At 41.6% G+C, this 13,711-nt stretch overlaps 1 protein-coding gene across 2 annotated transcripts in view; it reads left to right on the plus strand.

Annotated features, from left to right (window-relative positions):
* The window catches only part of LOC120057177 (androgen receptor-like), a 65,692-nt gene that overhangs the window by 42,583 nt on the left and 9,398 nt on the right, over positions 1 to 13,711 (plus strand). For both annotated transcript variants that reach the window (XM_039005652.1, XM_039005653.1), the window contains 2 exons: positions 11,349 to 11,627; positions 11,839 to 11,983. In XM_039005652.1, the coding sequence (XP_038861580.1) occupies positions 11,349 to 11,627; positions 11,839 to 11,983 (424 nt within the window). The remainder of the gene's footprint in view (positions 1 to 11,348; positions 11,628 to 11,838; positions 11,984 to 13,711) is intronic.

Raw genomic sequence — 13,711 nt, forward strand, 5'->3', positions numbered from 1 at the left:
TGTTTTCTGTATTTTGAAAGTTACATATCTTGAAAACTTGACAAGCAGAACATTTTGTGACTATGTCAACAATGGACTAATGAAACAAATACCAAAAGATAGTATTTGGGTAGAATTTTCCTTTAACCGCTAGGTTACTTGCTGCCACTAACTTTCTTAGTTGGCATGCTTGCTTGCAATGTTGCTAGACTTTAGAAAAACAATCAATTACTAAATGTACTGAATAAGACTCACCTTCATTACTTTCAATCTTTTACACAGATTTTAGCAGAGATGGAGAGAAGTATATTTTGTTTCTTTCAAAAAGAAACACCAGTCAGGATGACACAGACAGCTCAATAGGTATGCTTAGATATGCAGAAAAATAGTTGGTTTAAATGTCATCTGTCACTTTATGATATCATGATATTTGTGTATTAATTATGATGGCATTATACAGTATGTGCCTGTATTGATAGTGTGTGTTATGATCCCATGTACTGTGCTGTAATTTGAATGTCATATCCTAGGCATGTTAGCTTGTTGATTTACAACAGTCAGAATGACACCCTCTGGAATGTGTAGAATAGAATTAAGCATAATGATTATGGCTCTAGCAGTGTATATATCTTTTTTTATTTCATCTTTACAATAATTGTAATACTTTTCTGATTTAATCTCTTCAGTTTGTGTTGGAAAGAGAAGGGTTAATACTGAATAGAAAAAAGTATCCAATCAGAATTGTCTTAGGTGGTCTCTGGGTAGAAAAATCTAGCTAGCTCAGCCAGCCATTGGCTAGGCCTTCAGCGCCATGGAGTGCACAGGTATTACGGTTGCTGTCCTTTCAGCACCATGAGCCTGTCACCTTGGATGTGACAATGTTGTTGAAGCTATTGGTGATAGTGTGATAGTGGTGTTGGTTACCATACATTGTGTAAGCAGTGCATGCTGTGTGTCATGTTGTGTCCATGCCGGTTCTGTCTCTGTGTGTGCAGGAGCCCAAAGCGCGGCCAGGACTATTTGATTCATTCATAATGTCATCAAAAATCATTGCTCCTCCTTCACTACAACTAGAACGGTCTGACTACAAAATATATAATGTCGGTCGCATTAAGAGATGCTATGTTTTCTGTTATTTTTTTGATTTTTGATTTTGATACAACGTATTGGAAGATTTTTGGTCCCTCTGATGGCCTAGGTCCTATAGTCACGGTTTGCCACTGGGCTCAAGATTGGGGGAAAAGCTGTTTCAGGGGTTTACAAAATGCTAAATTCTCCAACCTATGTACAGGAGACACAGCCGCACTCCCGGACCATCCCCCTCAATCCTCACATACTTTGTGCCCACTCTAAAAGGATGGGTGCATGACGCCTCTCTACCTCAAATTGATTCATATATACACTAGATGACTACCAGGGGGCAATATTTTGAAACCACCGTCACTCCATTTTGGCACCATTGTAGAAAATATTTTGGAAGCTATAGAAATGCATTTATTAATGTCTACATTTATTTTACCACATTTATTATATTACAGACACTTTAATGCATACTTTGAAATTATATTATGTGAGGTAAACATAAAAATAAAAATTGAAAACATATATAATTTTTTCCCCCATAAAGTAAAGTTTTTTGAAAGTACTAGTGTTACTGTTCCTACTACAACAACAAAAATACTTAAATACATGTAATTTTGTCCTTTAAAATGTTAATTGAAATACTGTAGAATTCCATTCAGTTGTAAAGAGGACTCCTTCTTTTGGGGAGTGCCAATATGGCCGACCGATGGCTTCAAAGCCTCTCATTGGCCAATGCATAGCATCAGCAATCCAGGGTTTATATATAAACTCAGCAAAAAAAGAAATGTCCCTTTTTCAGGACCCTGTCTTTCAAAGATAATTTGTAAAAATCCAAATAACTTCACAGATCTTCACTGTAAAGGGTTTAAACACTGTTTGCCATGCTTGTTCAATGAACCATAAACAATTAATGAACATGCACCTGTGGAACGGTCGTTAAGATACTAACAGCTTACAGACGGTAGGCAATTAAGATCACAGTTATGAAAACTTAGGACACTAAAGAGGCCTTTCTACTGACTCTGAAAAACACCAAAAGAAAGATGCCCAGGTTCCCTGCTCATCTGAGTGAACGTGCCTTAGGCATGCTGCAAGGAGACATGAAGACTGCAGATGTGGCCAGGGCAATAAATTGCAATGTCCGTACTGTGAGACGCCTAAGACAGCGCTACAGGGAGACAGGACAGACAGCTGATCATCCTCGCAGTGGCTGACCACGTAACAACACCTGCACAGGATCGGTACATCCGAACATCACACCTGCGGGACAGGTACAGGATGGCAACAATAACTGCCCGAGTTACACCAGGAACGCACAATCCTTCCATCAGTGCTCAGACTGTCTGCAATAGGCTGAGAGAGGCTGGACTGAGGGCTTGTAGGCTTGTTGTAAGGCAGGTCCTCATCAGACATCACCGGCATCAACGTCGCCTATAGGCACAAACCCACCGTCGATGGACCAGACAGGACTGCAAAAAGTGCTCTTCATTGCTGAGTTGCGGTTTTGTCTCACCAGGGTGATGGTCGGAGTCGCGTTTATCGTCGAAGGAATGAGCGTTACACCGAGGCCTGTACTCTGGAGCGGGATCGATTTGGTGTTGGAAGGTCCGTTATGGTCTGGGGCGGTGTGTCACAGCATCATCGGACTGAGCTTGTTGTCATTGCAGGCAATCTCAACGCGGTGCGTTACAGGGAAGACACCCTCCTCCCTCATGTGGTACCCTTCCTGCAGGCTCATCCTGACATGACCCTCCAGCATGACAATGCCACCAGTCATACTGCTCGTTCTGTGTGTGATTTCCTGCAAGACAGGAATGTCAGTGTTCTGCCATGGCCAGCGAAGAGCCCGGATCTCAATTCCATTGATCACGTCTGGGACCTGTTGGATTGGAGGGTGAGGGCTAGGGCCATTCCCCCCAGAAATGTCCGGGAACTTGCAGGTGCCTTGGTGGAGGAGTGGGGTAACATCTCAAAGCAAGAACTGGCAATTTGGGGCAGTCCATGAGGAGGAGATGTACTGCAGTACTTAATGCAGCTGGTGGCCACACCAGATACTGACTGTTACTTTTGATATTGATCCCCCCTTTGTTCAGGGACACATTATTCCATTTCTGTTAGTCACATGTCTGTGGAACTTGTTCAGTTTATGTCTCAGTTGTTGAATCTTGTTATGTTCATACAAATATTTACATATGTTAAGTTTGCTGAAAATAAACGCAGTTGACAGTGAGAGGACATTTCTTTTTTTGCTGAGTTTAGATCATTTGTACCTCCTCATGTTGTTGTTTTTGGCGCTGAGCATGTACAGTGCATTTGGAAATTATTCAGACCCCTTGATTGTTCACCCTTATTCTACAATTTTTTTATTTTTTATTCCCTCATCAATCTACACACAATACCCCATAATGATAAATATAAAACAGGTTTTTAGATATTCTTGCAAATGTATTAAAAATAAAATACAGAAATACCTTATTTACATAACACTGAACCCAAACCGGCTGCGTGCGTGCGCCATCGTGCATAAATGTATTTTGTCCCCCCACACCAAACGCGATCATGTCACGCAGGTTAAAATATCAAAACAAACTCTAAACCAATTATATTAATTTGGGGACATGTCGAAAAGTATTAAACATTTATGGCAATTTAGCTAGCTAGCTTGCACTTGCTAGCTAATTTGTCCTATTTAGCTAGCTTGCTGTTGCTAGCTGATTTGTATTCAATCAATCAAGTTTATTTTATATAGCCCTTCGTACATCAGCTAATATCTCGAAGTGCTGTACAGAAACCCAGCCTAAAACCCCAAACAGCGAGTAATGCAGGTGTAGAAGCACGGTGGCTAGGAAAAACTCCCTAGAAAGGCCAAAACCTAGGAAGAAACCTAGAGAGGAACCAGGCTATGAGGGGTGGCCAGTCCTCTTCTGGCTGTGCCGGGTGGAGATTATAACAGAACTATGCAAAGATGTTCAAAAATGTTCATAAGTGACAAGCATGGTCAAATAATAATCATGAATAATTTTCAGTTGGCTTTTCATAGCCGATCATTAAGAGTTGAAAAACAACAGGTCTGGGACAGGTGGCGGTTCCATAACCGCAGGCAGAACAGTTGAAACTGGAATAGCAGCAAGGCCAGGCGGACTGGGGACAGCAAGGAGTCACCACGCCCGGTAGTCCCGACGTATGGTCCTAGGGCTCAGGTCCTCCGAGAGAAAGAAAGAGAGAAGGAGAAAATTAGAGAGAGCCAAGATTTTCAAAATGTTCATAAATGACAAGCATGGTCAAATAATAATCAGGAATAAATCTCAGTTGGCTTTTCATAGCCGATCATTAAGAGTTGAAAACAGCAGGTCTGGGACAGGTAGGGGTTCCGTAACCGCAGGCAGAACAGTTGAAACTGGAATAGCAGCAAGGCCAGGCGGACTGGGGACAGCAAGGAGTCATCATGCCCGGTAGTCCTGACGTATGGTCCTAGGGCTCAGGTTCTCAGAGAGAGAGAAAGAAAGAGAGAACGAGAGAATTAGAGAGAGCATACTTAAATTCACACAGGACACTGGATAAGACAGGAGAAGTACTCCAGGTATAACCAACTGACCCTAGCCCCCCGACACATAAACTACTGCAGCATAAATACTGGAGGCTGAGACAGGAGCGGTCAGGAGACACTGTGGCCCCATCCGAAGATACCCCCGGACAGGGCCAAACAGGAGGGATATAACCCCACCCACTTTGCCAAAGCACAGCCCCCGCACCACTAGAGGGATATTTTCAACCACCAACTTACAATCCTGAGACAAGGCCGAGTATAGCCCACAAAGATCTCCACCACAGCACAAACCAAGGGGGGGCGCCAACCCAGACAGGAAGATCACGTCAGTAACTCAACCCACTCAAGTGACGCACCCCTCCTAGGGACGGCATGAAAGAGCACCAGTAAGCCAGTGACTCAGCCCCTGTAATAGGGTTAGAGGCAGAGAATCCCAGTGGAGAGAGGGGAACCGGCCAGGCAGAGACAGCAAGGGCGGTTCGTTGCTCCAGAGCCTTTCCGTTCACCTTCACACTCCTGGGCCAGACTACACTCAATCATATGACCTACTGAAGAGATAAGTCTTCAGTAAAGACTTAAAGGTTGAGACCGAGTCTGCGTCTCTCACATGGGTAGGCAGACTGTTCCATAAAAATGGAGATCTATAGGAGAAAGCCCTGCCTCCCGCTGTTTGCTTAGAAATTCTAGGGACAATTAGGAGGCCTGCGTCTTGTGACCGTAGCGTACGTATTGGTATGTACGGCAGGACCAACTCGGAAAGATAGGTAGGAGCAAGCCCATGTAACGCTTTATAGGTTATTAGTAAAACCTTGAAATCAGCCCTTGTCTTAACAGGGAGCCAGTGTAGGGAAGCTAGCACTGGAGTAATATGATCAAATTTCTTGGTTCTAGTCAGGATTCTAGCAGCCGTATTTAGCACTAACTGAAGTTTATTTAGTGCTTTATCCGGGTAGCCGGAAAGTAGAGCATTGCAGTAGTCTAACCTAGAAGTAACAAATGCATGGATTAATTTTTCTGCATCATTTTTGGACAGAACATTTCTGATTTTTGCAATGTTACGTAGATGGAAAAAAGCTGTCCTTGAAACAGTCTTGATATGTTCGTCAAAAGAGAGATCAGGGTCAAGAGTAACGCCGGGGTCCTTCACAGTTTTATTTGAGACGACTTTACAACCATCAAGATGAATTGTCAGATTTAACAGAAGATCTCTTTGTTTCTTGGGACCTAGAACAAGCATCTCTGTTTTGTCCGAGTTTAAAAGTAGAAAGTTTTCAGCCATCCACTTCCTTATGTCTGAAACACAGGCTTCTAGCGAGGGCAATTTTGGGGCTTCACCATGTTTCCTTGAAATGTACAGCTGTGTGTCATCCGCATAGCAGTGAAAGTTAACATTATGTTTTCGAATAACATCCCCAAGAGGTAAAATATATAGTGAAAACAATAGTGGTCCTAAAACGGAACCTTGAGGAACACCGAAATGTACAGTTGATTTGTCAGAGGACAAACCATTCACAGAGACAAACTGATATCTTTCCGACAGGTAAGATCTAAACCAGGCCAGAACTTGTCCGTGTAGACCAATTTGGGTTTCCAAATTTGGGTATTGACCAATTTGGGTATTGAGATATAAACATTGTGTTGTTATTTTACCTGAAATGCACAAGGTACTCTACTCCACCAATTAATCCACACATAAAACGGTCAACTGAATCATTTCTAGTCATCTCTCATCCTTCCAGGCCTTTTCTTCTCTTGACTTTATATTGCAATTGGCAACTTTCAGAAATTAGGTGCATTACCGCCACTGACCTCGTTCGTCTTCAGTCACCCACGTGGGTATAACCAATGAGGAGATGGCACGTGGGTACCTGATTCTATAAACCAATGATGAGATGGGAGAGGCAGTACTTGCAGCTCAGCGTCAGAAATAGAACTGACTTCTATTTTAGCCCTTGGCAACGCAAACACTCGTTGGCGCGAGTGAGCAGTGTGGGTGCAATAATTGAATAATATAGATTTCTAAATGTTTTTTTGCAACGCTCACACACGCGATGCGAGTGGTGTAGTCAGCCTGTAAGTATTCAGACCCTTTGCTATGAGACTCGAAATTGAGCTCAGGTGCATCCTGATTCCATTGATCATCCTTCAGATGTTTTTACAACTGGATTGGAGTCCACCTGTGGTAAATTCAATTGATTGGACATGATATGGAAAGGCACACACCTGTCTATCAGGTCCCACAGTTGACAGTGCATGTCAGAGCAAAGACCAAGCCGTGAGCTTGAAGGAATTGTCCGTAGAGCTCTGAGACAGGATTGTGTTGAGGCACAGGTGTGGGGAAGGGCACCAAAGCATATCTGCAGCATTGAAGGTCCCCAAGAACACAGTGGCCTCCATCATTCTTAAATGGAAGAAGTTTGGAATCATCAAGACTCTTCCTAGAGCTGGCCACCCGGCCACTAAAATTGAACAATCGGGGGAGAAGGGCCTTGGTCAGGGAGGGGATCAAGAACCTGATGCTCACTCTGCCAAAGCTCCAGAGTTCCTCTGTGGAGATGTAAGAACCTTCCAGAAGGACAACCATCTCTGCAGCACTACACCAATCAGGCCTTTATGGTAGAGTGGCCAGACCGAAGCCAATCCTCAGTAAAAGGTACATGACAGCCCGCTTGGACTTTAGGTGCTTTTGGCAAAGGACTCAGGCTATGAGAAATAAGATTCTCTTGTCTCATGAAACCAAGATTGAACTCTTTAGCCTGAATGCCAAGCATCACGTCTGGAGGAAACCTGGCACCATCTCTACGGTGAAGCATGGTGTTGGCAGCATCATGCTGTGGGGATGTTTTTCAGTGGCAGAGACTGGGAGACTAGTCAGGATCGAGGGAAAGATGAACGGAACAAAGTCAAGAGAGATCCTTGATGAAAACCCGCTCCAGAGCACTCAGGACCTCAATCTGGTGTGAAGGTTCACCTTCCAACAGGACAAAGACCCTAAACACACAGACAAGATAACACAGGAGTGGCTTCGGGACAATCTCTGAATGTCATTGAGTGGCCCAGCCAGAGCCCAGACTTGAACCCAATCAATCATCTCTGCAGAGACTCAAAAATAGCTGTGCAGCGATGCTCCCCATCCAACCTGACAGAGCTTGAGAGGATCTGCAGAGAAGAATGGGAAAAACTCCCCAAATACAGTTGTGCCAAGCTTGCAGAGTCATACCCAAGAAGACTCGAGGCTGTAATCACTGCGAAAGGTGCTTTAACAAAGTACTGAGTACTTATGTAAATATGATATTTCATTTTTTTACATTTGCAAATATGTCTAAAAACCTGTTTTTGCTCTGTCATTATGGGGTATTTTGTGTAGATTGATGAGGAAATACAACTATTTAATCAATTTTGAAGTAAAGCTGTCACGTAATAAAATGTGGAAAACTTCAAGGGGTCTGAATACTTTCCGAATGCACTGTATTTGGAAATTGAAAATCAAATGATTTTGAATAAATTAGTGCAAGGGTGAGGGATGAGAAGGAGAAGTGAGGCTTAACTAGAGTAGGGGTGTAAACTGACCAATGCAGGGGTGACGAGGGTTGAAGAGGAGGGGTGACGCCTAACTAGTCGAAGGTTGATACTTGACTAAGTGAGGTCTGAGGAGGAGGAATGACGGAGTTCCTAATATGTATTCACTTTTTTGCCAAAAACATTATCCAAGTACCATCACCGTTTCTTTATTTTTCTCTTCACTTGTCCCTAATACTCTTCTGTAGTTCTATTCCACATGCAATGATGTCCATGGGAAAGAAACTGTGTTCGTTTTTTGCAGTAATTTCTTTTTTGTTGTAATATCTCAAACAGATGTGGCAGTTTCACCAATTAAGGATTCTTCATTGGTGAAACTGCTTTAAAAAGAAACTGTATAAAAAATTAAAATAAGAAAAAGTGCTTTTTGGTATTTTGCGAATGCCTTGGTGTGCACTTATTATGGCCAGATGTACTACTTGGGTCAGATTGTAAAGATAAGATACTTGGTAATATTAGTAAAGATAAAACTTAAAACTCAGTATCATGGTTAATCTTCAAAAATAGTAGTTGCAAACTTTGCCCTTGTCCTTAGCCTCCACATCGTATCCACCCACGGCACTAGCTACATCTATAACAACTTGATGCATATTTTTCCAACATAGTTTCAAGGAACCTGCTTCTGTTGATCAATTTCAAAATGTTGCTACTGTAGCTTCATCTTAAGCTGATTTGATGAAAGATGGCTGACATCTAGTTCATCATGCCAGCTCACCTTACTGCTCCAGCATTACAGAATAGAGCCCATTTCTTGTGGCTGTGTTGAGGAAGCTCTAGCTGTTTACCGTTGGAGAAAGAGCACACTAACAGTGTTGTGCTCAAGCTGAAGTAACGTGACCTTGTTTTTCACCAACTTTTACTGAACTGATTTAATCTGAGAAAGCAGGAAACCAATGAACTCAACATGCAATATTATGAGTCTTAATTTGTCCCCCATATAAAGCGCAAGGAAATGTTTTGCATTGTGAAACTGTTTTGTGTTGAAGCAGACTGGTTATATTGCATCTTGATAAGGAGATAACGTTTTAGTCAGGCTCCTACTCAAATTAGTTTTTTAAATGTCCGCCATTTTTGCTCTGGAAACAGGCTGTTGAAAACATGCTGAACTTTTGGTCTTTTTGACCCTTCCAAAGTGGAAGTTTGTGTTTTGGCATGTTAGCAGGTGTCTCTCTGTCTCATGTTTTTACTGACAACACAGTGACTAATCTTGGCACCTTGGAACAGTATTGCCATTATTTTGGTGAATTACAAATGTAATTTTTATTAAAATTACATAATTTAAATTGTGAGTGTATTTGGTAGTATGTGTGGATGGGGGGAGCATGCTTTTATATACGTGTTCTTGTGTGTTTCTGAGCCGCATGTATTCAGCTGTATATGAGAATATACAGTTGAAGTCAGAAGTTTACATACACTTAAGTTGGAGTCATTAAAACCTGTTTTTCAACCACTCCACAAATTTCTTGTTAACAAACTATAGTTTTGGCAAGTTGGTTATGACATCTACTTTGTGCATGACACAAGTTATTTTTCCAACAATTGTTTACAGAGATTATTTCACTTATAATTCACTATATCACAATTCCAGTGGGTCAGAAGTTTACATACACTAAGTTGACTGTGCCTTTAAACAGCTTGGAAAATGATGTCATGGCTTTAGAAGCTTCTGATAGGCTAATTGACATAATTTGAGTCAATTGGAGGTGTATCTGTTGATGTATTTCAAGGCCTACCTTCAAACTCAGTGCCTCTTTGCTTGACATCATGGGAAAGTCAAAATAAATCAGCCAAGACCTCAGAGAAAAAATTGTAGACCTCCACAAGTCTGGTTCATCCTTGGGAGCAATTTCCAAACACCTGAAGGTACCACGTTCATCTGTACAAACAATAGTACACAAGTATAAACACCATGGGACCACGCAGCCGTCATACCGCTCAGGAAGGAGACGCATTCTGTCTCCTAGAGATGAACGTACTTTGGTATGAAAAGTGCAAATCAATCCCAGAACAACAGCAAAGGGCCTTGTGAAGATGCTGGAGGAAACAGGTACAAAAGTATCTATATCCACAGTAAAACGAGTCCTATTTCGACATAACCTGAAAGGCCGCTCAGCAATGAAGAAGGCACTGCTCCAAAACCGCCATAAAAAGCCAGACTACGGTTTGCAACTGCACATGGGGACAAAGATGGTACTTTTTGGAGAAATGTTCTCTGGTCTGATGAAACAAAAACAGAACTGTTTGGCCATAATGACCATCGTTATGTTTGGAGGAAAAAGGGGGAGGCTTGCAAGCCGAAGAACACCATCCCAACCGTGAAGCACGGGAGTGGCAGCATCATGTTGTGGGGGTGCTTTGCTGCAGGAGGGACTGGTGCACTTCACAAAATATATGGCGTCATGAGGAAGGAAAATTATGTGGATATATTGAAGCAGCATCTCAAGACATCAGTCAGGAAGTTAAAGCTTGGTCGCAAATGGGTCTTCCAAATGGACAATGACCCCAAGCATACTTCCAAAGTTGTGGCAAAATTGCTTAAGGACACAAAACAAAGTCAAGGTATTGGAGTGGCCATCACAAAGCCTTGACCTCAATCCCATAGAAAATATGTGGGCAGAACTGAAAAAGAGTGTGCGAGCAAGGAGGCCTACAAACCTGACTCAGTTACACCAGCTCTGTCAGGAGGAATGGGACAATATCCACACAACTTATTGTGGGACGCTTGTGGAAGGCTACCCGAAACGTTTGACCCAAGTTAAACAATTTAAAGGCAATGCTACCAAATATTAATTGAGTGTATGTCAACTTCTGACCCACTGGGAATGTGATGAAATAAATAAAAGCTGAAATAAATAATTCTCTCAACTATTCTTCTGACATTTCACTTCTTAAAATAAAGTGGTGATCCTAAATGACCTAAGACAGAGAATTTTTACTGTGATTAAATGTCAGGAATTGTGAAAAACTGAGTTTAAATGTATTTGGCTAAGGTGTATGTAAACTTCCGACTTCAACTGTATATTGCTAATTTCCCTCACAATCTGAACTGTCATTTATGTACAGTTGTATCATGCATTTGGCAATTGTTAACAGCTACACCAGATATTACACTATTCTTCTACCATTACTCATCCATGTTCCATTTCTTGACCATATGTAGCACGTAAACTGAAGAAGATTGGACAGCTGAAGAGCCCGGAGGAGGATCTGCCCACCCAAGGCCCCACTGATGCCATCCAGTGTGTCTCTCCCCAGTCCGGCCTGACCTTCCATTCCCAGCTGGTGTTCCTCAACATCTTGGAGTCCATCGAGCCAGAGGTGGTTAATGCGGGACATGACCATTGCCAACCGGACTCAGCTGCACTGCTGCTCACCAGCCTCAACGAACTTGGGGAGCGCCAACTGGTCAAAGTGGTCAAGTGGGCCAAAGGCATGCCAGGTACAGTACTGGAATAGAAGAATCATACAAAACATATTTCCATGTGGTCCTTGAAGATGTCCATGTGATCCTTAGAAGATATCATAATCTGATTTATAACAACTTTGCAATGGCATTGCAGCAATTTGCAGGTAGTGAAGGCATTAAGAATTCATCAGAGACATGTTTTGATAATAATCCATTTCCATTTGGTTTTTCATTTTCTTCTCAGGTTTTCAGAATCTGCATGTGGATGACCAGATGACAGTAATCCAGCATTCATGGATGGGGGTGATGGTGTTCGGCTTGGGATGGAGGTCCTACAAAAATGTCAATGCCAGAATGCTCTACTTCGCCCCAGACCTTGTTTTCAATGAGTATGTGCAGCTATGTGATACTGAATTCAATTATTTCTGTGAAATTATCTTATTACCCCCAGGGCCACAACTCAGTGTTGTCCCATTATGTTGGTGGAGATTTCCTACAGTGGCTTCTGTCTGTCATAAGTACGGCAGATGCCAATTTTGTTCCCTCTATGTCTGTCTTGCTCCTTGTCCCTGTCGCTCTCATTTTCTCTCGCTCTTTCTCTCTCTCTACTTGCCTCTCGCTCTCTCTGTCTCTCTCTCACCGATATGTCTAGAATTCCATGTGCACACGGGCTTACAAGCCTGGCTTTCAGTAACATTTATATTTAATTTCCTTATTTGGTGTTCTTTAGTCACATGATAAGCCCTGAGGAAGATTCGATTTTTTCAGCATTACATCACCTATGGTGCAGGTTTTAAGAGAAGTAGTGATATTTAGTTCAAATCTGAATATTACGGGGTACGCAAGTATTGTAAGTGACTAAGGTAGTTCAATGGTATTTAAAGTGTCATTACTAGGGTTGCATAATTCTGGGAACTTTCAATAAATTCTCTAGTTTTCCCAAAATCAAGGTTGTAGGGTTCCCAGAATTAGGAGGGGATAAGCAGGAAATCTGGAACCCAACAACCAGGATTTCTGGAAAACCAGGGCATTTATTGAAAGGTCCCGGGATTTTGCCAGAATAGCCATTACTGAGGAATATGTACAGATACAACAGTGCAGAAAAATGTTGAGATATTATTACCCTGCCATGAGGTAAATTAAATATTTTATTATTGGTAATATACTGTAAATGTTACAACTAAAGCACCCTTATTATCATTAGCTAGGTTTCCATCCATTTGGTGACAGATTTTCATTCAAATATTCTAAAATCCGCATAAAAACAATATGCGCATTTTCCCACCAGAGATGTGTTTCCATCAGACTGACTTGTTGCAGATAAAAGTCTGTGCGTGATGACATAGTGCACATAAAAATACATTTTGCGGTTAAATCCCATGTACCAAATAAAAAATACCAACACATTTTCAACTCAATTCATGGTTTTCTCACAAAAATGTTTGTATTATATAGCGTGTGCCCATTATGTTATTGGCATGTGCACTCTAATCAATATATTACATGAGATTATTATGGACAAAAGAGTGAGATTATTTTTATTTGTCAAATGGCAGCCAAGCGTTGATGGTCATGACTCCCAAGTTTACTTCGATATGATGTTATTATATCAATATTTGCGCATAAAAGCGCTTCCACCGACATTTATCGTATAATTAATTTTACCGACACAAAAAGATCCCACCTTGTCTAGCGTATTGAGTTTTGTTGACATTTGGAAAGTTAACCGAAAAATTCTCTGTTTCCATCAGGCCTGTCATGACATTTTTTATCCAATATGTACTTTACTCACATAAAAAGGTTGGATAGAAACCTGGTTAGTGATCCATGTAGCTAAGTAAGTATATTAACATCTATTACTGTGAACTATGTCTGTAAATTATTTATACATTAGATGTACAATGTCATCATAAAAAATCATGTAATCAGGTCACATTTTCAGTTTGTTTGAAAATAATCCTGGGCAGCATTCAGTACCAATCACTGTGATTCTGTATTATCAGACCACACTCAACCCAGCAGGCAAAACTAGTTGAAATGACATCATTACAAACAGATTTCATCCAGCTTTGCCCGCTGGGCAGTAGGTCAAAGGTCACATATGAGCATATAACTAT

The sequence above is a fragment of the Salvelinus namaycush genome, chromosome 12 (assembly GCF_016432855.1).
Source record: "Salvelinus namaycush isolate Seneca chromosome 12, SaNama_1.0, whole genome shotgun sequence".
Lineage (NCBI taxonomy): Eukaryota > Metazoa > Chordata > Actinopteri > Salmoniformes > Salmonidae > Salvelinus > Salvelinus namaycush.